General features: G+C 27.4%; 2 protein-coding genes across 3 annotated transcripts; both read right to left on the bottom strand.

The window, feature by feature from the left end:
• Window positions 1-1,495: 1,495 nt before the first annotated feature.
• Window positions 1,496-20,557, bottom strand: LOC132920563 (arylsulfatase B-like). Its single transcript, XM_060983046.1, has 10 exons — window positions 20,226-20,557; window positions 20,015-20,163; window positions 13,228-13,387; window positions 12,036-12,106; window positions 11,800-11,952; window positions 11,459-11,726; window positions 7,372-7,538; window positions 6,165-6,300; window positions 3,673-3,828; window positions 1,496-2,303 (listed from the first exon to the last, which is right to left on the bottom strand). The coding sequence occupies exons 2-10, from the start codon at window positions 20,144-20,146 to the stop codon at window positions 1,747-1,749; spliced, it is 1,800 nt and encodes a 599-aa protein (XP_060839029.1). The 5' UTR covers window positions 20,147-20,163; window positions 20,226-20,557; the 3' UTR covers window positions 1,496-1,746.
• LOC132920564 (zinc finger MYM-type protein 1-like) lies at window positions 16,158-19,238 on the bottom strand. Of its 2 annotated transcripts, XM_060983048.1 has the most exons (8): window positions 19,097-19,238; window positions 18,444-18,569; window positions 18,254-18,379; window positions 18,065-18,190; window positions 17,914-18,001; window positions 17,436-17,585; window positions 17,282-17,361; window positions 16,158-17,209 (listed from the first exon to the last, which is right to left on the bottom strand). In XM_060983048.1, exons 2-8 carry the CDS (start codon window positions 18,547-18,549, stop codon window positions 16,158-16,160), a joined length of 1,728 nt encoding a protein of 575 aa, XP_060839031.1. In that variant the 5' UTR covers window positions 18,550-18,569; window positions 19,097-19,238. The 2 variants fall into 2 exon arrangements, with proteins under 2 accessions (XP_060839031.1, XP_060839030.1); XM_060983047.1 differs by having other exon boundaries at window positions 16,158-17,361; window positions 19,097-19,235.
• Window positions 20,558-25,277: the final 4,720 nt, after the last annotated feature.

The raw sequence follows: 25,277 nt of genomic DNA, 5'->3' as shown, positions 1-25,277 counted from the left end.
GGTCTATAAAGAAGATTTATAGATTTTGCCGAGCACGGACCACGAATTAAGATTAAAACACAGATACCTATATAAAATAAATGTTTATTATACATATCTGTAGATTAAACCTATTTTACATATAAATGTTGTCCAAATTATTTTTATTTTTGAGAATCATTTTTTTGTTTTTTCTTAAATTCCCTGGGGCAAAACATAAATCGTCTTGTCATGAGCAAAATAATTATAATCATTCAAAAAATATTATTTAAGGCATATCTATCTTAAAAGCCATTTTATTTATTTATAAGTATTGGTACGAGGTACCTTATAAAATATTTATAATTTGGATGGTTAAGAAAAAAATGTATGAGTGTAATCATAATAAATGTTTTAGTATTTTAGTTAGATTTGTAGGTAATAAAAAAAAAAACATAACTACATTTATATAGTCTATTGTCTATATCGGTATTTATTCTGTAGGGCAGTAGTTTTCAACCTGTGCGTCGCGGCTCCCAGGGGCGTTATTATTAAAGGAGCCGCGTCCGTAGTATAAACTAATAATAAAATTGTAAACAATATGTTTTTATTATTATCATTATTCGTATGGGAGCCGTATTTTGATTCCAAAATCAAAAGGAGCCGTGGACCCAAAAAGGTTGAAAATCACTGCTGTAGGGTATAATTGGTCAAAAAGTTCAAAAGAAGTAAAAATTTAAACATGTTTGTAATCATTATATATTATACACATTATATTATTATATTTTATTTTTATTTTCTTAATTTCTTATTTTCATTAATAATTATATACCTAATTTATTAGAACAACAATATCATCATTTATTTGTAACTAAATACATTTTAACAAACAATGTATTTCATTTTATTTATAAACACGTCAATGGTCAATCTAAACTAAAACTAAAAAAAAAAATAGTATATCATAATATAATAGATTTACGGTTATATTTTTAATAGTTAAAAATATAATAATATGTGTACATTTTTAAATTTTTTAAATAAATATTAACCGTAGGTATATAAAATATTTTATATTTTCGAACATTTTGTCCGAAATTAAAATGTACTTGGACTTTTTGTCCGACTATAAAAATTGAATCCGAACTTTTTTTAAAGTGGACTTTTTGTCCCCGGACTTTTCGTCCGCGATTCATTCTGTAAGTTTTCATCATGAACTAAGAAGATCTTCTTATAGTTCATGGTTTTCATGTAAGAATAAATTATGATATATTTGATATAATATATAGATTATAAATCATAGATAATCATTATATCTTATATGTAGTTATAATCAGTTATTATACTTTTAACGCAAGATTCATCACATATATTTGAGTAATTCTAATTTAATTTTCTTACACATCTCGAAATTTCAAGTATGCATAAGAATAAATTTAATAAATTATACATATAGACTGTAATGTATATTGGGTATAGGTTGGTAGGTATATATAAAAAAATAGTGCCCTCCTTAAAGAAAAGAAAAGATTTCAAATAATTATTTATGAAATATATAATATAGCTGTATTAAAATTTTTAAGTAGGTGTACCGGTGTATATATGCTAAATATAATATTAATATCACCAAATTATAAATAACCAAGCCTCGAACATGTATATTTTAATTTATAATTTGTAGTATATATACGATTATACATATAGTATATTATTGTATGTCTAATGTTTATACTATAGTTTTAAAGCAATATCATATTGAATAAATTAGTAGGTATATACAAAATGCCGTCAAATTATAAAATAATAATAAAAACACATCATCGAAATTAAAATAACGCGCGAATGTAGTCTTCCACGGAATGAAATCGAACCATCAGACTTTTCCATCCACGTATCCCAATAACCGTCGAAAAATCGAGGATCTGCCTCAGGATCGATTTCCTGATAGTTTTGCATCATCAATTCTTTTTTGAATTGTAGCAACATGTCTATCGTCATGTTGAGAGCTTCCGGATATCGGCTGGCTATGTTTTGATATTCGCAAGGATCTCTCTGTATATCGAACAAGCAAGGACTATCAAAACATTCATAATGCCCGTTGGGGTCTGGGTCAGTGATTCGCTCGGTACATTTGCCGTCGATTTTGGCCTGGGAACGAATGTTATAAAACAAATCGTACGTAGTCAACATATCCATACAGTCTGTTTTGGATATTAAACAGTTAATTTTGGATAAACGCGAACCAGCCGGACTTTCTGCAACGGCATTCATATTATAGTCCGGTCCTATGTTCCCGGGTTCACCACTGTATTTCAGGAAATAGACAATGTCACTTGTGCGATTACCTTAAAAATTTTAATTGGATTATAAAATTACGTGTCGTGTATCTATACATTTGTAGGGACAATAAAGACTATATTGCGGTCAAGACGTTGGGAAGGATAAGGTCCTTAGACCTTATTGCATAAGAGTATAGCATATTGCATGATAATAATATAAATTATCAAATTTATCAAAATAGAGATATCATCAAATTTCGTATAAAAAGTAGGTACTCACACACATCATTTTTTTCAAAAACTATTGTACATTTTAATTTTGATAGTAATGGTTAATATTTTTATAATATAGATGTAAAAAGATATTTTTTTTAAAATAAATTTATAATGTTTCTAAAAGCATTAGAAGTAACAAATTGACAGAAATGGATAATATAGTTATAGTTTATTATTATTACATTAATATCTTTCGTACATTATTCAGAGATTTTATCATTTTTCTTGCCGGTATCCTGGTTAGGTTACCAAGTTATAATTATATAATATAATTAGTATATATAAGGCGTCAAGGAAGTATGCTTATAACCATAGGTGGTACCACATTTTGGATTTTTGTACTAAATATTTTTGTGGGTCCCTTTAAAAAATATCTATTAATACAATTTTCTATAAATAATTAAAAGTTAAGTAAAATAAGAATTTTGAGAATATACTTAATGTATTTTTTTTTAAGGATTCGGTTAATTCGGCGTATAGCACAATAGTACAATACCTACCTAATACTAATTAAATCTAACTTAGAGTTACTTCCAGTAGCCTAGTAGGTATGCAAATATAATCATTTTAATTGAAAATAGTTACCAGTTACCACCCATTACAAGCAATATGTATTCACTTATATAATTTAAAAAAAATCAATGGTTAATCAACGGATTAAAATATTTAAATGACAAAATAATGAAAATATGTTTACAGATTACAAAAAAAATTACAAATTCATTTCAAAGTGTCATTTAAAATAAATGATCTCTTAACTTCAGGTCCGATAAGGCCTGTCGATAGGGGAGAGGGGAGGTAGGATTCCTCCCGGGCTCAAACGTTTTAAGGGGCCCGAAAAAAGAGGCACCGTAATTAATTATATTTTCGAACAATTTTTTTTTGCTTATTTACAAATTTTAGCTGACGTTATGTTAACCGAATGATAAAATAATATCAAATCTCTGTGGTGGCTCCTGGAACCACCACTAATAGGGGCCCTTAAGCATTTTCCTCCCGAGGCCCAAGCCTGAACTTTTCTATCTACGGCCCTGGGTCCAATTACCTCCCTCCTTTACGAGACCCTGCCAATAATCTATGTATTTAGCTTATTAGACCATTTAGATTGGTTGTAGCTTTGTAGGTATTATAGGTTACCTGTAAAATTAAAAACACTTACTTTTTACGACTTTCCAATGGTTGAAAATCAACGCTTCTTCTCCACGCGTTTCATCTATATTGATTAAAGCCATTGACCTCATACGTTTTGAAGTTTCCGTCAAACTCTCCCACTGATCAACACCATCAATTTGACCCAAGTCATCAAAATTACCACCTCAAATATTAAACAATTTTAATGATATGTTTTTAACATTTTTGAATGGAGCAATGAATGTATTAAGTTTTCAATAATATGTGTTTAATGTTTATTAGTACACACTACACAGATTACCTACACGATAAGTAGTCAAAGTTTTGATTTTCAACTTTTATGGTGGTTTTTTAATAGCAAATTGAATCTAGTTTATACTTTAAAAGAGGCCGAAATTAAAAATTCCTATTATTTTTTTAATAATTAAGAAAAAAACAAAAAAAATTAAGAAAAAACGTGAATACAGGGTTTTACTTAATAGTTCATACTGTAACTAAAAATTTAAATAATATATTAATATATAAACACAATTATTTTTTATTAATATTTGCAGATTTAGACAAAACTACATATTTTAACATTGCTTTATATATGTTTATTCGAAATCACTATACACGAAAACTTAAAACTTTAACGTACATTATAAATTTTACTATACGCAATGACGTTTAGAAAATATATTAATTAATTTTAAGAAATTATATACCTAATTATAATATGAACATACTTACTATTTTACTGTATTTATAGTAATGTATAATTTAACTATCTACATAATATAGAAAATATGGTACACATATAAATTATTATAATAATTAAATACTAATAATAATATAATAAATGCAATATATTTCAGAAAAATGTATATATAAACCTACCATAAAAAAATTACTTTAATAGCTATATCAAAAATATAGTAAATATACCATGAACTATTTAATACTTCATACTATTTCATACTTAAATAATATATAGTAATATTGGATGACAGATGACTTGTCTCCATTCAGAATAATTTTTCATATAAAATGATAATAATAAATCATTGAATTAAAATTTAACATGCCCATAGCAGTAACCCACTCGACACTTATAATTTACAATAGAGCAGTTACCCGCTTGTCTTACCTTATTTCCCGGCTATTTTGAAAAATACTATGAGAACTTTGACCTCTCTAAAAAAGTAGATCCAATTTGCTATCTGATACCCCCTTCAATGTTGAAAACCAAAACATTTTCCCGCCTATTTATTGTGTACACATACCGCATATTATATACAATTAAACAAAAACAAAACACACATCATTATGATTATAAAATCAATACATTTTAAAATATAATATACAGTTATAGATTTTTAACTATGATGCATAATATTTTAGATCGTTTTAGAAAAATCTCTCTTTAATACAACATTTCACAGTTCATGATTATAAGAAAAATCGTTTGAATCAAGGACAATAAAATTAACATAATTAAGCAACGGTATATGAATGGTTGATTTAGTATATTAGTATGTATAATTTAAAGTGTTTACATTTGTATCTTATTAGTTATTATATTTGTATATGTAAGTAAATCGTGTACATTTTAATAAACATAAACATTTTGAAAAGTAAATTATTTTATAAAATTATTATAAAAAAATAACAAATGGTATAACTGGTAGAAGTAAATTATTTTATTAAAAAAAAAAAACCACAACAATTAATCAATATCTAAATAAATTCGGAAGTGTGATTTCTTTATTTGATTATTAACTATATAATATTCAGATTTAACGGTGTACTTGATCGATTCAAATACAATAATACGATTTTAGTTTTTTACGTTTAAAACTTCCCAGCGACGAATTAACTGTCACAAGAGTTTATTTCTAAGGCATTCATGTTAATAATAGTAGAATAATTTAGTTCATAAACAATGTAAGAATGACTTCCAAATGTAAATATATAGCAAAGTGTTAAACATAATTTATTGCATACCAGTTACAGACTAACAGTGATAGGTTATAGCATTATAGGTTAATTTTTGTAATGTGTGCCAACAATATTAATAAATTTAAAATAATTCACAAATTAATACCTAGTAAAAATAAATAATAGTATTTATTGTTTAATTTTAATTCCGTCACTATATTTTATGATTGTTGTTATTATAATATTCTATTATACCAGATGCCCAGATACCTTAGATACCTATATTATAATGACTACTGGTCTACTAATTAGTATCTTAAATCTTAATATGGCCCAATGTACTTTTTCTCACTTTCGCGCTCAACATGTATTGTCTGTATTACAGAGAAATGATAAAACGTACGTAGCGTTATGTCAACTATTGTAATTATTATTAATAATAATATTATTTTAAAAACCTTTATTTTTAGTGTTATGTGTTGGCTTATAAATGTATAATTTTATAATGATTTAGAAAGATTGAAAATATCGAATAATTTACTGATCTCTCGATTCAAATGTTTCATGATATATTAAAGCAACATACCATATTATATTTACCTGCAGCAGTATATAGGGTAGGCAACCAATCAGTTATATGAAACAAATTTTCAGAAATTCTGTGTTTCTTTTTCAACCACGGACTCCATATTGCAGCCACTCCTCGCACTCCGCCGTCAAGTACTGCTCCTTTTTCCTAAATCCGTTATTGGGTTATTGGTAATTTATATTATTATAAAAGATTTTTTCGCACTAAATACTAGTCGTGGATTCGATGATAACTATAAAATCCTAGGTCCTAGGTATTATATTATTATTATATTATTTATGAATGGTATAAATTATTCTCAAATATTTTATACTCTTAACGTTAACAGGATTAAATACAGTGATCAAAAATAATTCCAATGAATAAATTAAATATATCAATACGAAGTTATAAAAATTTGAATTATGATAGGTCTAGCCGTCTAGGCTTTAATGTTGTGTAGTATAATGTATTAATGTTACGTATACTGTACGGGTTGTACCTATATGTAGACACTGTTACTTTAGAAAATCATTCGGTTTTATGGAAAAGAAACGATAATAAAGAGATAATAATTATAACGATGACTGATGAGGTATACTTTATTTTTCAAAACGATATATATTTTTTAAATTTAAATTTCATAAAGTAATTTATATAGATTTTCAATAAGGTATATGAAGTGTCTATATCGCCTATGAGTATTATGCCATTATAAAATAATTTATTGTTAAATAGTATAGATAAGCTATGTAGTTTATTTTATACAAAAGTCGTAAATGCTCATGCATTTAGATTAGGTACGTAATAATTGTAATTTTTTGACATAGTACATGATAATAAAATATTATGGTATATTATTAATAATTGTTGTTTGTAGATTAAGTCAGATAATGTTCATTATGTAGGTACACAATTTTTCGAATAAAATAATTATACGCGTCGATTTTTGGTTGCATTCAAAAACAAAAACTACAAACTTTTGATTTCGATTCCAAAAATATCAATTTGCAAAAACAACATATTTTATCAATTGTATAGCAAAATATAACCCACTATCTTAAATTTACAGATCAGATGTATTGAGAATGCCAAAAAAAAATTAACCATGTAAATTAACCAAACTGTTTGGTAAAAATACCAACTAAATTTTGTTTTAAATTATGACGTTATTGTTACAACAATACCACCTAAATGAAAAAATTACTTATGTTTATAATAGAATATAACTAAACATACCCCTCGTAATGGCCAATTAGATCCTGAATTTCCATAACCCCATATCGGATCGTCAGCCGGTGCACCGTTATCAGATATAAACAACACAATTGAATCTTCTAACATTCCGTTATTATCCAATGATTCAATGATACTACCAACAGATTCATCCAATGAAGTTAACATTCCTGGAATTATTATTAAATAAACATTTATTTCTGTATTGGATAAATTAATAAAGTATTGATTAGCTAATTATAAGTCTATCGTAGTTATCGCTTTATCAGTGGCTAGTGTTGGCCTGGCCCAGGTGGCTAGGAGGCGATCGCCTCCGAGGCCTCGACCCATATTTTTCAAGAAATAAGTTAAATTATTTACTAAAATTTTTATTCTGTGCCCAATGGTATGCGTTTAGATCCATTATTTCTTTTTATAATATACATTTTATTATTTTAATGATATGAAAATCGTTCAAACTAAATTCTTTTCACATTTTGGATACCTACCATACTATTAATACTTAGTAGTGAAAAAAAGATTTGTTCCAAATGAAAATTTTTTTAAAGATTGTAACTGGTTAGATCCAAAATCATTTTCCAACATTGAGTCAATGAAACATATAGTGAGTGATGCATTAAAAACCATCTATGAATTGGCAAGATCAGACAGACAATTGACAAATAATATGCTTAAAGCTAAAACAATTTGCTTCTCAATTTAAAAATGTCCTACCAAATTTATCTTTTAGTGATTTTAATTACAAAAATAATACAAATTATCAAACTGAATCATCTAATATAAATATAATACCGAGAGTAAAAAGATGAAGTAACAAAAATACTCGATTGTAATAAATGCAGAAATTGTATTTATTGTGCTATTGTAATAATTCAAGAATTATCTTTTCGATCAAATCTGTTTTGTAATATATTCATAAAGTCTACAAATTTATATTAATTTCACCACAGTGGTGGTCAAACGGAAGGGGGGAGATAGATCCCCCCGTGATTTTTTTCTTTAATATTTATATAATCATTAAATTTACGTTTATGTATTGTATATTGTGCTATAATGTTAATGTGTTAAATTTTAGATTCTGAACGAAGTGATGAATGTATTGATTTTACAGTGATGTGTGTTTTTTTATTTATTTTTTGTGTTTGTCATCACGTTTTAGAGTACTAAATGGTGCTTTAATTTTTTACTTCAGCCCCACTTTGAGAAGGAAAATGAATCTAGTTGGTTCTTTGGGGGAGGGGTCAAAAGTAAAAAAATGTCAGTAGTTTTTAAAAGCGTCAGGAAAAACCCTAAAAAAGTAACGGAAAAATGATAATTTTTACGCAAAACCAGTTTTTGACAAAATCGATTTTTTTGTTTTGCTGTAACTCAAAAACGAATCATTGTAAATACTTGAAATTTTCACAAAATGTTTATATTAGCGTTATCTATTTACCATTAAATTTTCAAAATATTTTGGCTATTTTAAAGCTATTTATAGCCAATTGAACTTTTCATTTTTTCTAAGTTTTTTTTTTAAATACATATAAAAAAATTTGGCAATCCTAAAAAAAACTTTAAAATTTAACACAAGGTTTATCGTACTTATCATTGTAAAAATATATATATTACTAAATATAAATCGTTAGTCACAATTTTTGTTTATAAACATTTAAAGTTCAAATGTTTACGAAATATGTAAAAATCGCGAAAATTTGCAAGGGATTTTGAAGTTGAAAATTAATAACATTTTTGTGATCTAACTATCTAAGGTTAGAAAATCCAGCACAAGGTTCTCCATAACTTTTTCTTCAAATAATTGTAAAAAAAAATTCTAACGTCAATATAGAAAAAAAATTTATGAACGTATGAGATTTAATTTTTTACGAAATCGCGTAAAATAAAGATATAAATAAGATTTAAATATAGCTAGCTTATAATATAATTATATCCTACTAATTATTCTAGACTAAAAAATCATCTCTGTTCAGAATCGTTTTTCGTATGGAATGATAACTGTCATTGCATTCAAATTTAACACATCCATTATAGTGACCTACTCTCCATCTTTACTATACAGCAGAGCGATACCCACTTGCCCACTTTTTTTACGTACATTTAAATTATAATCACTTAACACTTTTTTTTATTTCATTTTTTATCAAAACAACGCCTATAAGTGTATATTATTAATATTTAGTTGCTTATACAAAATATACGGGAATTACCCTGCTCGATGATCGTGAATATTCAATAACTAACAACTCCTCACTTATTATAAATAATGTACTTACAACCTACTATTTTACCTTAATTTAAAAAAATTATGTTAGGCATAATTGTTGAATGCATAACCATAACTTATATTTTAATGATTAAGTAGAGCAAAAAATTAACCACCCCCCCCCCCTTATGACAAAATCATTTGACCACCACTGTTTTACCGTCTACGCAAGTTTCATGCGAGTGAGTTTTTTCTAAATTAAAGATAAAAAAACAAAATTACGATCAACCATATTAAACAAGAAAAATTGGATTATGGCTGTAGAAAAAGATATGATGAATAATTTATTTGTATGTATTAAATAATACAATTGTTATTACTTTTTGTAATTACATAATATTGTATAAATATAGATATTGTTAACCTTAACATTCGAATTTTTTTACTACAATGAAAGATGTAAAAAAAAAAGTTAAAGGAGTATTTTTAAGTGGCCCTTAGAAAAATTTACCTCCTGCAGGGCTCTTTAGAGGCGTATAAGGCTGATTTTTTTTATTTTGGAGGAGATGAGGGTGTTCAAAATAATTCGAAACATGTCGAATTTAACAAATTTGATTTCACTTTGCAGTTTGGATATAAGTAATTTGATAGCCATAAGTAAAATACTAGGCTTTTTTTAATTCCATGTCCAGGCATGGAGGACTCTCCCAAAATACGTCACTAGTAGTTAATGCTAGCAGAAACATTTTTGTGAAAAAAATATTTCTTAACTTTGGTACTCATAAACCGTTAAAATTATACAATTTTATGATGATGTATATTATTTTTAAGTACTGGCGGCCTTGATCTAGTAATCAAATTAGTATACATTTTGAGCTTTTTTGGAACTTTGCCATACAAATTTAAATATATTTCATTAATATAATACTATAAGACGTCAAATATAAGACGTCAATATTACCTACAATTTCAATAATAATTATTTGATATTTATAATAATTCCTACTTCCTAGGTCAAATAAAAAATTTAAATCAAGCATATAATTTACGTTTATGATTATGAACAATATGAACTATATTATAGGTATAACGTATACATAGTTGTATGGTAGTTAGTATTTATATCTATACACGGATATAAATACCATATTTTATAAAATATAATAACTTGAAATATTAGAAACTTGTATACACAACATGTTTTTAATTTTAAATTTTTAAACATTAACCTTGAAAACTATCAAAATATAAAATATGTATCTTGTAATGTGTATACCTATTGTTATATATTTTATACGTCATATAACCAGTTTTATTCATTAACTATGTACCTATTACAATTTGCAATTTTGCATTACGATACGTTTTTACCTTTTTATTCAGAGGAAACCACACCCATGTATTGTGTGTCTTCGTCTTTCAAACGTACAACATGGTAAATTTTCGTTCAGTAGAACCAATTTTGTGTGTTTAGCTTAAATATTAGAGTGAAATGATCTGTTTTCAAGCTTAAAGGTAAGAATATTATCTATGTTCTCTCTTCAGGTTTTAACGATATTTTAAATTTTAATCGAGTTATGATTATGTAAAATATAACAATTTTAAAATGTTCATAACTCACTTAAAATTTAAAATATTACAAAAAATACCTACGTACAAACATAATGTTCTTAACATCAAGTTTGATTATAGGTAAATTAAATACATTTCTGTGTAGCGTCCTCTTAAAAGTTTTACCAAGTCATATGTAATTTAATCTATTCTTTGATAATAACAATATCAATTGACAATTGTATATTGTAGAATTGTAAATTATAGTTGTTACCCAAGACAATTAATAAATTTTATAATATTAAGTTTTCAAAGAACTTAAATATTTTTTCTTACCTGCAAAAAGTCGTCTTTCTTTATTTTCAATATAATTAAATTTGATATCGTTATGTGTTTTATTTAGAACTTCCAAGATATTTGGCCCGGGTACTCCAGTATGAACTGCTAAATGACTTACCATTAAAAACATTGGTTTTTCCTGATTTTTACATAACTTTATAACTTTATTAGCTTCGTTGGTAAAAATGTCTGTTGCATATTGATCGACCATCTCATCCCCTGCTCTTTGGAACCCGCGTCTGGCATCTTTTCCAATCATTAATCCCTGTATGATTATATAGTAGTTCAAAAACAAATCACTATTTATTAATAATCAACATTTTTAAACTTTTATTCACCGTAGAATGCGTACTGTTTCTATAACTTATGAATCCGTTCCAATAGCCGAAATGACTATCGAATCCCCTTTTTAAAGGGGTGTGATTTATTTTATTAGCGCCCAAGTGCCATTTACCCACCAAATGAGTTGAATAACCTAAATCTTTCAAATACTAAATTTTTTATAATTAGCCAACTGTAATTACATAAAAAATATCTTATGTAGTAATAATATTATTCATCATATTATATTTACTTGTGGTAAAATTTTTTCTGTTGACGGAAGTGCTTTGTCTTCGCCAGCAATAATAGGTAATCCTTGAAGGCCTTAAAATGTAAAACACAAAGGAAGACAATACAATTTCTGTTAAAACTACAAAATACTGATGGGGTTCCGATCTCTTCAAAAACTCAAACTGAAAGAAATTTGAGAACTATCTAAGTATAAAATAGAACATTTTGAACAGTTCGAATAATTTGAATATAATCTTCATAATCAATAAGTACAAAATGTTTGATTATATAATACCTGATTAATTTATTATTCATTTTTATTAAGTGTGAAAACTTTTCTACTACTATTTTCTACTATATTTCAATTTTAAAATATATTAATTTGTTATGGTAAAATTATTAAAAGGACACCACAAACTTGCCTATATGTGTTGTTTCCGGCTTAAACGTACAACATGGTACATTTTCGTTCAGCAGTTCCAATTTGTACGTTAAGCTGAAATATTGAGTGAATGGCCTATTATCTAACTTATAGGTAAGAACACTATCTGTGTTCTATCGTCGATTTTTTGTGGTATTTTAATTTTTGAGCAAGTTATGAGTATGATGACATTAATGTTAAAAAATGCTCATAATTTACTTGAAAATTAAAATAACGACGATAGTACACAGATGATAATATTCTTACCTTTAAGTTTGATAATAGATTTATTTCACTTTATAATATTTCAAATTTTAAACTAAACACACAAAATTGATTCTGTTGAACTAAAATTTGCCTTGCTGTACGTTTGTAAGACGAAGACAATACATGGGATTGTGGCATCCTTTCTAAAAAATTTAAAAAAGATTCTATTTTCAATTTGAAAAAAATATGTTAGCGTTTGAATTCGAGTTCGTAAAAACTTAATTTCGATTCATCTTTGATTAAAACTATTAATTATTTGTATTTCATTAATTAACGAAAATGAAAATAATAATTGTTTAATATTATTTATCATAGGACATAGGTTATTAATAAATAACAATAAATTAAGATACATATATTTTACATCATGTTATAATTATATTTTACTTTAATAAAGCACCTTATTAATAAAATAAACTATTCTTATAGAAATATAGTAATGGACTAATGGAGCACTGTATAATATATACTATGTATATATATTATATAGGTAGGTATATGTATTATGCAATATATTTCATATTACCATATCGAATCGGATATTTTCCAGTAAGCAAAGCAGCTCTTGATGGAGTACAAGTTGGTTGAACATAATGGCGATTTAATATTACACCATTATACGCTAACGCATCAATATTTGGTGTGGGAATTTGAATTGATCCATGAAAACCAACGTCGTTCCATCCCTATTCATATGTAAAAAAAAAATATACACAAAATGTACATATTTAGGTACGTATTTACAATTCACTACTGTACTTAGGTACCTAGATAATAGATACTTATTTCTTAAGTTATGTACACTTTACGTTTGCATTGTGTACAGTAAACTAAGTATTAAAATGCTATAATACCATAGTATCTATATAATATACTTATCTATATTGCCATAAATCATGATAAAAAAAAATTAATATTATATCTATTTTATGTTTATTAAATATTCTGATTTTATTCCTATTTACTCCCAAATGTAATCCTGAATATTTCACTACCTAGAAACTACTAGCTTATAGCCTAGCTGTATGTAAACTGCGACAAAATTACACCTTTTCTAAAAGTCGATATGTAAATTACGACAAAAAAAAATTGAAATTATATAAACTGCGATAGTTTACTTTATATATATAAATATATAATATATATAGATACTATGTACTATGTACATCATACCGATACGATGACATATATATTATATAGTTAAATACATGCATCATATATACAAATATAATTTAATTAATATGTTATGTTGGAGACAAATTTGTAAGGAAAATTCAAATTTATTTTTAAGTTTTAATGCAATATACTAAATATCGGCTCTTTCACAAGTACAAGATTATCACAAGTACGTGCTGTGTCGTGAAATATTGTATTTAAAATGGAACTTATAAACATGTTTAGCCAAAATGGCAAACAATTATTGGTGATAATGCTAAAAAGTTTTTAATTTAAATATAATTCCAAAATAAGCGATTATTTAACATTGATTTTCTCAAAGAAAACATGCAGAGCGCCAGAGCCAAATTGGTTTTAAATAACGAAAATATTACTCAACAACTTACAAGTAAAATCATTGCTGGTACATAATCTATATATATATAATTAAATAATTAACGTATATGTGTTATCATATCAGTTGTGTACATAGTATCTATATATAATAAATTGTCGCAGTTGTATAATATATCTTGTCAATTTTGTCGCAGTTTACATATCGACTTTTAGAAAAGGTGTAATAGCCTATACCCTATAGCAATGGTCTTCACCCAATGGGTCAAATAAGCTTTAAAATTAGGTCATGATAAGTCTTCTTTTTAGTAATTTTAAGCAATATTAGTATTTTTACAAAGCTTACGCGTGGGTCGCGAAAAATTTAGGACTAAAAAGGTGAGTCACGAGTCCAAAAAGGTTGAAGACCACACCCTATGGCCTATAGGAACCTAAAATTGATTTTATTATTCAAAGAAATGAACTTTTTGTTATTTGGTTATACGTGAACAGGTATCGCCCATTTGTGCCAAAATAAATTAATTCGTTTTGAGTACAGCCCATTTGCGCCAAATGTACATGATATAATTATAATAAAGTAAAATAATTTTTTCTCAAATAACAATCAATACAGTTTTATTTAAATCATAGTCAATCGTAGGATTTTTTTAAAATAATAACCAATAACACATATTTTTTTGAAACAATAATCAAGATTGGTATTTAGAATAAATAGACAATAGGTAATAATAGTTGATCATATACAAAGTTTTAAAATCTATAGACTTATAAAAATAACTTTATTATACGTTACAGACACTACATTTTTTAAATATATGAATTAACCAAGTCGTTAATGTACAATATATACTAAATTTGGCGTAAATGGGCTGTCAGATTAAACATACCTTTTTTATTTTAACACAAACCAATGGGATAACTCCCAAGTTAACTACCAACATTAGCCTTTATAGGTAATATCTGCAGTGGCGCATTTAAACATTTAGCGCCCTGGGGCAACATTTTACTAGCGCCCCCCCCTCCTCAAGAAATACACATTTAATATTTTTGTAGATAATAAATATAAATATATTTAAAATAATTATTAATATACTAGAACAAACAATATTTAAAAATGTACTTATACTTTTCGTCGTGCATGGTCTTGAGCAAATTCTTGAATAATATCGTCGTAGCTTATTGCTGTAGTAACATCAGATTCTATATTCATGATTGCTAATGCAGTGAGCCTTTCTTCGCCTATGTTTGACCTTAAATATGATTTTATACGTTTTAAGGCTGAAAATGACCTCTCAGTTGAGCAGTTACTAACTGGAGTGCATAGTAACATTCTTAAAGCAATATCTATATAAGGGAAAATATCCTTCAAATTATTTTTTCTTATAAACACTAACATATCTTGAATACTTTGAGGAGGATTAGAAATAGTTTTCAAATAGCTGCTAAAATGAATACATTCATTAGGAAATGAAGTTCCCAAATCTGTATTATATTCATTTCTTAACAGCTCAGCAGATACCCTTATGTCTGCAGCTGTCATTTTAGTAATTTTAAAAAAAAAATAATAATTTTTTAAAAGGTTGTCATATGCAATTTTTCTTCTCAACAATTCTGACTTCAATTGGTCTAAAATAACAAAATAGGTATTGATTTTAAAATTAGTTACAATACTTTCCATTGAACTGTCATCACTAAATTTTTTAATTTTTTTTTGTCGCTTTTCAGTATTTCTAAAGTTCATAATTCCACATTTTTCAATAGCATTTCTTTTAAAATTTTCATAATCTTTATCTGTACGAATATCACCAACATAATTAATTAATGATTGATAAAGCTCAACAACAACACTTAAATCAATATTTACACTTTGAAGTTTTTTTGCTAACTGTATTAAACCTATGTAATATGTCTCCCCAAAAAATTGACAAGAAAGATGTTTCTAATGATTTAAGTATTTTTGAGTATACCATTTGCTTCACATCGAATAGCTGGTTTTTCTTTTTCATTTTCTCCAATCTTAATTAAAGCATTTTCAATAGATGACCAATTTTTATTTAATGAATAACATGCATCATCTCTTGTAGACCACCTTGTATCTGATAATCTCTTGATTGAAGAATTTAAAATCTGCCATCGGTAAGTTGATGCTGAAAAGAATGTGTACAAGTTTTGAAGAAAGTTAAAAAAATGAATAGCTTCATTACAACAGCTGGCAGCATTTTGTCCCACTAAATTTAATGAATGAGCCGAGCAGGGAACAAACTTGGCCAATGGATTTATCAGTTTTATTCTAGCTTGTAATCCAGAGTAACTACCCGACATGTTACTCGCATTGTCATATGACTGCCCTCTTAAATAGTTAAGATTCAAATTGTACTTATTCAGAATTGTTATCACTGCTTCAGCCATATCTTCTGATTTATGTCCAACATTATTCATAAAACATAAAAAACGCTCAAATACATTACCACTCTCATCAACAAATCGTACAACTAAAGAAAGTTGATCAGTGTGGGTAATATCTGGCGTTGAATCAACACTAATTGAAAAATATCGTGAAGTATTGACATCTTGAATAATAGTATTTTCTACTTTTTTAGACATTAATAAAATAAATTGCTCATAAATATAATATGATAAATATGAAGTATGACCTTTACCGGGATTACCATTTTTGGAAATATGGTTTGATATAAAAGGGTCAAATTCAGCTAATAACTCAAGTGCCATCATAAAATTTCCATTACGTGGACATCCAATTTTTGAAGTATGTCCTCTGAATGCTAAACCTCTTGATGCCAATGTTTTAACAATTGCCACAACTCTTTTTAAAACATTGATCCAATACATACGTTCATTTTCAATTTGTTGTATTATTTGTTGATCAATTCTTTGATGTGTTTGTCCTCGATTTTTCATTGCTAGAATATTTGAACGATGTTTTAAAGAATTTTCATGTTGTGATATGAGCTCTTCAGCTCTTTTCCAGTTTGAAAATCCTTTTGAAGCAAATGAAGATGAATTTATGTTGCCAAACAACAAGCATGGGATACAGTAAATTACACCCTTACTTTCTGAGTATGCAATGAAATTACGTTTAATTGAATCACCATTAGTTAGTCTTGTATTCCAATAGTTTTTATTGCAAAATCTTAAAATTAAATTAAAATAAGGTTAAGTTATTAAAATTATCTTATCATTAGTTACTAAAACTTAAATTTGTACCTATAGTAGGTTTTGGTAGTTTTATTGTGAAGTTTTGTATATGCTCGTTTAGACTTGGTAAAATTTAAATCATTTAAATCTTGAGAAAATCCATTAATACAAATATATTCTATAGTGAACTCGTTTATTTTCCATAAAGCAGGATCACATCTATGAAAAATAACAACTATTATATATTATATTGTAATTGATTTATTTTAATCTATAAATACTAAAATTAAGTGACTGGTATGTAAAAAATTATGAAAACACTACAAACACTGAACATGGTTATTTTAAAACAAAACTAATAATTATGTAATTTTCATTTAATCACTTAATTCCTTTTTAACTATTTTAATACACCTACCAAATTAAAACACATAAATATTAGAATAGTATTTGTATTGAATAGTGTTTATTTATATTAAAATATTAGTAAATAATTTAGGTATCTTACAAGTAATAATTATTAAAATATTAACATAAAATAATTTACCGAGGAATATCAGTAGGCTCAAACAAAACATCAGCAGTTTCATTATTCTTAGATGACAATATATCAGTATTTATCTCAGAAATACTATCTATTAAATAATAAAATACAATTATTTAATTGCAAATATAAAATAGTTACATTTTTAATTTACTTTCTGTCTTAATATAACCACTACTTTTTGTAAGTTTGTGTTGTTCAGAACTGTTTACATTTGAATAATCTGGGTATATTTGTATTTGTGTATCTTGATTTAACATCTCTAGTTTATCATCTGTATCTATTAAATAATAAAATACCACTATTTAATTGCAAAAATAAAATAATTACATTTTTTATTTACTTTCTGTCACAATATTTCCACTACTTTTCATAGGATTGTGCTGTTCAGAACTGTTTATATTTGAATAATCTGGGTTCATTTGTATTTGTGTATCTTGGTTTAACATATCTAGTTCATCATCTGTATCTATTAAATAATAAAATACAATTATTTAATTGCAAATATAAGATAGTTACATTTTTAATTTTACTTTCTGTCTCAATATAACCACTACTTTTTGTAGGTTTGTATTGTTCAGAACTGTTTAAATTTGAATAATCTGGGTTCATTTGTATTTGTGTACCTTGGTTTAACATCTCCAGTTTATCATCTGTATCTATTAAACATAAAAAAGAATTATTTAATTTCAAACATAAAATAAATATAATTTTAATTTAATTTCTGTCTCAATATTTCCATCATTTTTTGTAGTCATGCTGTACAGAACTGCTTACATTTGAATAATTCAGGTTTATATTTATTTTTGTAGGTAGGTTTAACTTTAACATATCTAATTCATCAAGTTTCAATTATTATTCAAATTTATTATAAAATTCAAAATATAAGTTTCAAAGTAAACCAGCTTTTATTAACTAATTATAACTTCAACTAGTTAATAAATACAAAAATTTGATCACTAAAAATGTCAATAGTTATAACTTATAAGAGACAATTATCAGATAGGTAGTCTATACTAGGTATAATATAATGGTCCTATATTAATATAAAAAGCGAGTTTGGTATTTTTTTAAAACAGGTAGGTACTTTAAATAATTAAATACAAAATAAGAAATTTGAAAATTGAAACACTGAATTGTTTTTTGTTTTTATACTTCAATAAAAACAAAAACAAAAACAACTTACTTGAATTATTCGATGGCTTGAATATACTATCTAATTTTCTACAATTCTTAATTAATGCATCGTGTTTTAATTTTTTAATTTTTGCTTGCTTTCTATATCCTGAACCACTAAGCTTTTTTTTTAGCTTCCATATTGAAAATCCGCGTATAATCTATTACAGAATATAGTAATATAAATATAATTTATAATACTCAATCGAGTACAGTGCATAGAACCATATATAAACTATAAATTTATAACATTGTACTTACCAAATTCCAGTAATTTATAGAAGGTATACTGGAATACTGAATACTAATTTTGAAAGTAGAACGAATTATAAACAATAAACAATAAAGATTAAATCAAATATTAACATTAAGCGTCTAATGACCGTATGGTTAACTTGTTACACAAGACGCTGTCAGAAGACAATTAAACACGCGAGTCACTATAGCTAATATTGACAAAAATAACGTTCGGCGGTCGGCGATAAGGAAAATAATATTTTGATGTGGATATTATGTTATTTTTAACTCGTATTAGCTAATAACATGTTATTTCCGCCACAGATGATATATATTATAATATATAAATAAATCATAGATATTTATATCTATGATTGTCACAATCCCGTGCCGCTCATAGACCTGTATGAAAACCGTTTATAATCATAGACCTTATGAGTTATAAGTAAAATGTCTATTTTTAATTTATAATCTTTATTTGAATTTTGTATAATAATATTATATCAAATTAAATAGAAAGATTTCAATTATATGTAGTGGTAAACTATAAAAATTTTCCCGCCCCCTAGAATTTGGCGCCCGGGGCACTTGCCCCAGTTGCCCCCCCTTAAATGCGCCACTGAATATCTGTATTTATATTATACATTATAATAAATAATAATAGTATTCCAATATTGCAAGGAGAACTCACCAAATCATCAGCAACAATGAGAATGATATGCGGTTGCTTTTTATTAGGTTCTCGTAACACTCTGCAGTCAGATAACAGTGAACATACAAGTATGATTAAGATACGAGTAGAACAACTAATGAACACGCTCATGGTAACTGTGAAGTGATCTGAAGTGTATATTATGTGTAAATGATATGACAATATGTTTAAAAGAAAAAAACGAAATTACTTTAGAGTTTAGACAATAGATTATATATAATAGGTATAGGTTCCACAGGTAGTTTAAAAAGACGCTACGTGTTGCGGTAAGTGGAAACTTATAATTTAACAAGGTCAGATATTGAACTATCAATGCCACAATATAATGTATTATAACAATGACGCCTATACACATAATATATTGCATTGACAATATATTTATAATAATAATCAAAATAGGGTATCTAAATAATCGTCAATATCAAGCGATCTGGACCACGACGCGTAAAACCAAAGAGTTGTGGTAATATATAATACGATTATTACGATTTAAAATTATATACTATTTTACGTTATAAACACAATGTACTGAATACTAATACTGTATTACGCATGAAGGTGTTTTATACGTGCGCTCTTCAAATATTGTAATTTATAACTTTGTATAATTAGAAAGGGCAAATCATTTCAATCAGTTATCAATTATCTCTCTAATTTAATGTATAGTTCATTAGATGCAAATAAGAAATGTTTAGGTATACATATTTTTAGATATTACTAAAGCTTTTGATTAGGTTAAAATTAAAATCGATAAAAGGATATGATACATTTTAGCATTGGTTTAAATCTTATCTCTCTAATCGGTACTCAGGCAGTTAAAATTAATGGCTTTGAAAGTAATTAATAATGTATAGGTACATACAGTAGGGTGGCCCCTTATTCGGCCAAAATGTACCCTTCCCTTTTCGGCCAACACTTACAGTTCCCTTTTCGGCCAAAACTTACCGTTTACTTTTCGGCCACTGTTCCTTTTCGGCAAGCACAGTTTTAACAACTTATGAGTTATGATTGTATCCGAAACTATGATTTTTTAAAAAAAAATTATTACCTACCTAATACTTTATGAAAAAATAATAAAATAAAATAACAAAATGTTATAATATAATACATTATTTGAATAAAAATTAATATAGTATTATAATACCTATACAAAAATAATTATAATAATAAAATAAAATAATTGGCAATACAATAAAATGATATAATATAATACATTAGTCAAATAAAGATATATATGCAAATATATGCATTTAGAAGTTTTATTTTTTATAATTATATGATATTTGTTTGACAATTTTGTAACGACATATTTTATTATTTTTATAGTCTTCAATGTAAGCTTCATTTCGTTGATTTTAGATTAATATATAAATAGTTAATAGTTATATCAATTAATTAACAATTATAATTAATACTTTATTAATTTTTATTCGAATAATGTATTATATTATAACATTTTGTTATTTTATATTATTTTATTTTATCATGTTTTCATAAAGTATTAGGTAGGTAATAATTTAAAAAAAAAATCACATTTTTGGATATACCTAATCATAACTCATAAGTTGTTAAAAGAAAACTGTAAGTGTTGGCCGAAAAGAGAAGGGTACATTTTGGCCGAAAACGGCGACGCCCATACAGTATACAACATAGTAAACTTCAAGAAAATGTACTAAGACCCATTTTGTTTCAATTTATATAAACGATTTAACGATTTATTACTATTACTAAATATAAAAACAATATATATATATATATATATATATCTGCACATTGTTTTGTTTTTTTGAAGATAAAAATTGGAACGAGATAGAGACAAAAGATAATACAGGTCTATCATTAGTTAACAAATAGTTTTCTAACAATAGTTTATTGTTAAATAAAAGTAAATTATTTTTTATTTATTTTATTTCTTTCTGTATATCAAAAATCATTAAACCAAAACATATCTAAATTAAAATATATACGTGATACGTCTAAATGTAAGAAAAGACGTATAACAGTATATCATTCAAATTTTATTGATATTATTAGATTATCTGATGCGAAATATTTAGAAGTATTGTTAGCAACTATTTTAGTCACTGTTGGGGTCACACTGAGGGGTACGTCTCCACTGTTACGGCGGCGGAAGACGGACCAGTTTCCGCGCGATCGACGTCCCGATCAGGACTCTCGACGTAGTGTTTATCGCCAGCCTTAATTAACTTTGGTATAAACGGCGCCGTTAGCCGTTTACCAACAATTTTGGCTGACGACGTGTTGCCGTAGTGCTAGTGTTTTGTTATATTTTAGTTTTTGTTAATGAATAAACGTTAAGTTATATCCTGTAAATCAAAAGCGTTATTTGTTTATTTATTAATAATTATATTCCTATCAGTAGTATTCAATGAATATGAAAAATAAACTAAGCACATCAGCACATACATAATATGTTATATATATAGTACGATTGAGGAAATGTTTTTATATTTTTAAAGAGCTTAGAACTATTCTAGATAATTACAATTTAAGAATGATATACTTTGGCATTAGTTCAATCTTCAATTTATACTACATTTTTTTTTTCCTTTGCAAATCATTACATGGGAGACGAACTGTTTTCACATTGTTTAGCCCCTATGCAGTATCGTTTATTGAATTACTGGATAGCATACAATATATACAATTAGTTGAGCCCTCTATGGTCCGGGAACTACTTTCCTCAGTAAGCTGGTATGTTTATGTAGAACACGGCCCGATAGGGCGAACAGGAAAAATACAATTTAAATGGGGATACGTGAAACGTGCACCTTACAGATATACAGTCATAGATAACATAAATAAGTACAGCGGTTGCGGGACGATGTCTTTTCGGGCTGACCTAGACATCACGTGCCAAGAAAGCCTCTTTTCGGACCGGCCTGAGACCACCGCCCTAGACGCCCTTATTGATCTTTGCCATCAGTTGGCCTCGGTGGCTTGCCGCACCCTTTCCTCTTCCTAGTAGCTGCGTGACGATGTTTTCTCGGACCGGCCTGAGCCAGCCGTCCTAGACTTCTCGTACGGAGCTCCTCTTCACAAGTCGGCCTGAACCCACCACCCTCGACACCTGTGTTGATATTCGCCATTAGTTGGCCTCGGCGGCTTGCCTCGCCCTCTCCTCTACCTCTTTGAGCGTCAGGATCTCCACAGGCATCTTGTAAATCCTAAACGTCTCTTCCGCCTCCCGGAGTGCGAGGCACCTCTCCTATTGTTCCGCAGGAAGGTTCTCAAAGGTAGGCCCGCAGAAGATGTCTGGGATATAATCGGCAGCGGGATAACGGCCCAGTCTTGCACGAAGGTCGTCTCGCAAACCGTCCCAGTTCAGGCAGCGGAATAGGGTATGCTTCGCAAAGTCCGATATGCACGGGCAGTGCATGCACCTCGGGCTGGAAGCCCTGCCCATGCAGTGGAGGTACTGCTGAAAGCAGCCGTGGTCGGTAAGGGCCTAGGTCATCTGATATGTCCAGGGCACCTTAGACACGATCCGGTTCACCCGCCTGGCGAGGTTCGGAATGTGCAGGTGAGTCCACGGCACTTTCTCGGAGCGCGTCCACCTGCTGTTCCACTTCGTGATCGTGACCTTCCCTCGACCTTCATCATTAACTGCTTCGTGGGGGTCAATTTATACTTCCTAACATATGTATGTTATTACTACAAGGGGTTTGACATATAAAAATACATTAAAACCATCACTGATAACTCGTAAAATTCCAAATAGAGTAATGATGAGAAATTACTATTTAAATAATGAAAAAACTGAGTTTAATAACCTTAGTTTAATAAACCGTTTTACGTGTTTTATGTTTAAATTATTGTAGTATGTAAGTTTGATTAAATAAATAATAATAATAATTTCTAAATCCTTATTTAAAACTTCTAACATTTAACAATACATAAACATAATATTATTAAAGGGATACTTACTTATATTTCATACATTTTAAAAAGTAGGTATTTCTACAAAATGTATAATTTAACCAAGATAATTGTCAATAAACAAAAATATAATTGTATCGCTATAGATCTGTAGATTATAACTTTAAGTTTTTAATATACTTGTTTTAGTAACTTTTTTAATTTAACTTAATAACTCAGAAAAAAATGGTTCAAATTTCGATTTATATCTGCATCGAAATTTTTTTAAAAGATCTTCTCCTTAACAATTTATAACAAAAAAAAGGAGTTCACATTTGGAAAAAAAGATATTTGTTTCGCTACAATCTAAATAGGATATTATACTTCTTATAAATTACATAAAAAATTCAAGTATTTGAAAATATTGTCCCTAAGTATTCTAAAAATTTTAAAAATCAGAATAATTTGAACTTAATAGTCGTATTTTATCATAACATATTCCTATATAGGTAACCATATAAGCTATAGTATTATTATGTATGAAAGTATGAAACATTATAAATAACAAAATAAAGTTAATTAATATTTAAACAGTCCACGACTAGACTCGAAAATCAAATAAAACAGGTCAATTAAATATTAATACATTATTTTTGGGGAATTTTAAACTCTTGCAAATTTAGATAATCTCCCACAGTGACACAGTCCTACATAGACATAGTGTTAAAAGGGCGTCACACCCGAATGTGTTGTCTCCGTTAGGTTAGGTACGTACGTAACATGGCAAATTTACACCATATTATGTGTTTGTATGTGGGTTTTTTACGATAGTTTAATTTTTTTAGCAAGTCTATAATATACGTCAACAACATTCGTCTATAATATAGCGTAAATTAAAAATACTTATAACTCACTTAAAAACTGAATAATCGTAAAAAAAACCAACACATAAACACATACAATATTCTTACCATCAAGTTTTATAATAGGTCAATTCACTCTAGTTTTTAAACTAACGGAGCTAAACGTAATCTATTGAGCGAAAAATTTGTTATGTTGCGCACTTTGTGAGACGGAGACAACACACGCGGATGTTGCGTCCTCTTGACTCCTATAAAATAATATAATGATAAAAAAATATTTCTTACAAAAAAATCAAATTTTGAAAATGTTTAATACCATACTATTGTTGATTTAATATTAAAAATTTAAACATTTTTTACTGCAAGTGCTAATATGGACGCAATAAGCATTCTACTGATAAAAAGAAAAGATTTTTAAAGTTTAACGATGTTCGAAAATCATTATAATACCTACACACTGTGTATTACACAGCACATAATCGTCATAATCACATTAGGTT

This window comes from Rhopalosiphum padi, chromosome 2, assembly GCF_020882245.1.
Source record: "Rhopalosiphum padi isolate XX-2018 chromosome 2, ASM2088224v1, whole genome shotgun sequence".
Classification (NCBI taxonomy): Eukaryota; Metazoa; Arthropoda; class Insecta; order Hemiptera; family Aphididae; genus Rhopalosiphum; species Rhopalosiphum padi.
The sequence above is the reverse complement of the archived record's forward strand: the minus strand, read 5'-3'. Positions and strand labels throughout refer to the sequence as shown.

Excerpts from the sequence above, each read along its gene's own strand:
- LOC132920563 (XM_060983046.1), bottom strand. The coding sequence starts at position 20,146 with ATGAGCGTGTTCATTAGTTGTTCTACTCGTATCTTAATCATACTTGTA. Across the intron at positions 13,388-20,014 it reads TCATTGTTGCTGATGATTTG|GGATGGAACGACGTTGGTTT; the intron begins GTGAGTTCTCCT and ends ACATATGAATAG. Across the intron at positions 12,107-13,227 it reads AAAATATCCGATTCGATATG|GCCTTCAAGGATTACCTATT; the intron begins GTAATATGAAAT and ends TTACATTTTAAG.
- LOC132920564 (XM_060983047.1), bottom strand. The coding sequence starts at position 18,549 with ATGTTAAACCAAGGTACACAAATACAAATGAACCCAGATTATTCAAAT. Across the intron at positions 18,191-18,253 it reads TGGAAATATTGTGACAGAAA|ATACAGATGATAAACTAGAG; the intron begins GTAAATAAAAAA and ends ATTATTTAATAG. Across the intron at positions 17,586-17,913 it reads GAGCCTACTGATATTCCTCG|ATGTGATCCTGCTTTATGGA; the intron begins GTAAATTATTTT and ends TATTTTTCATAG.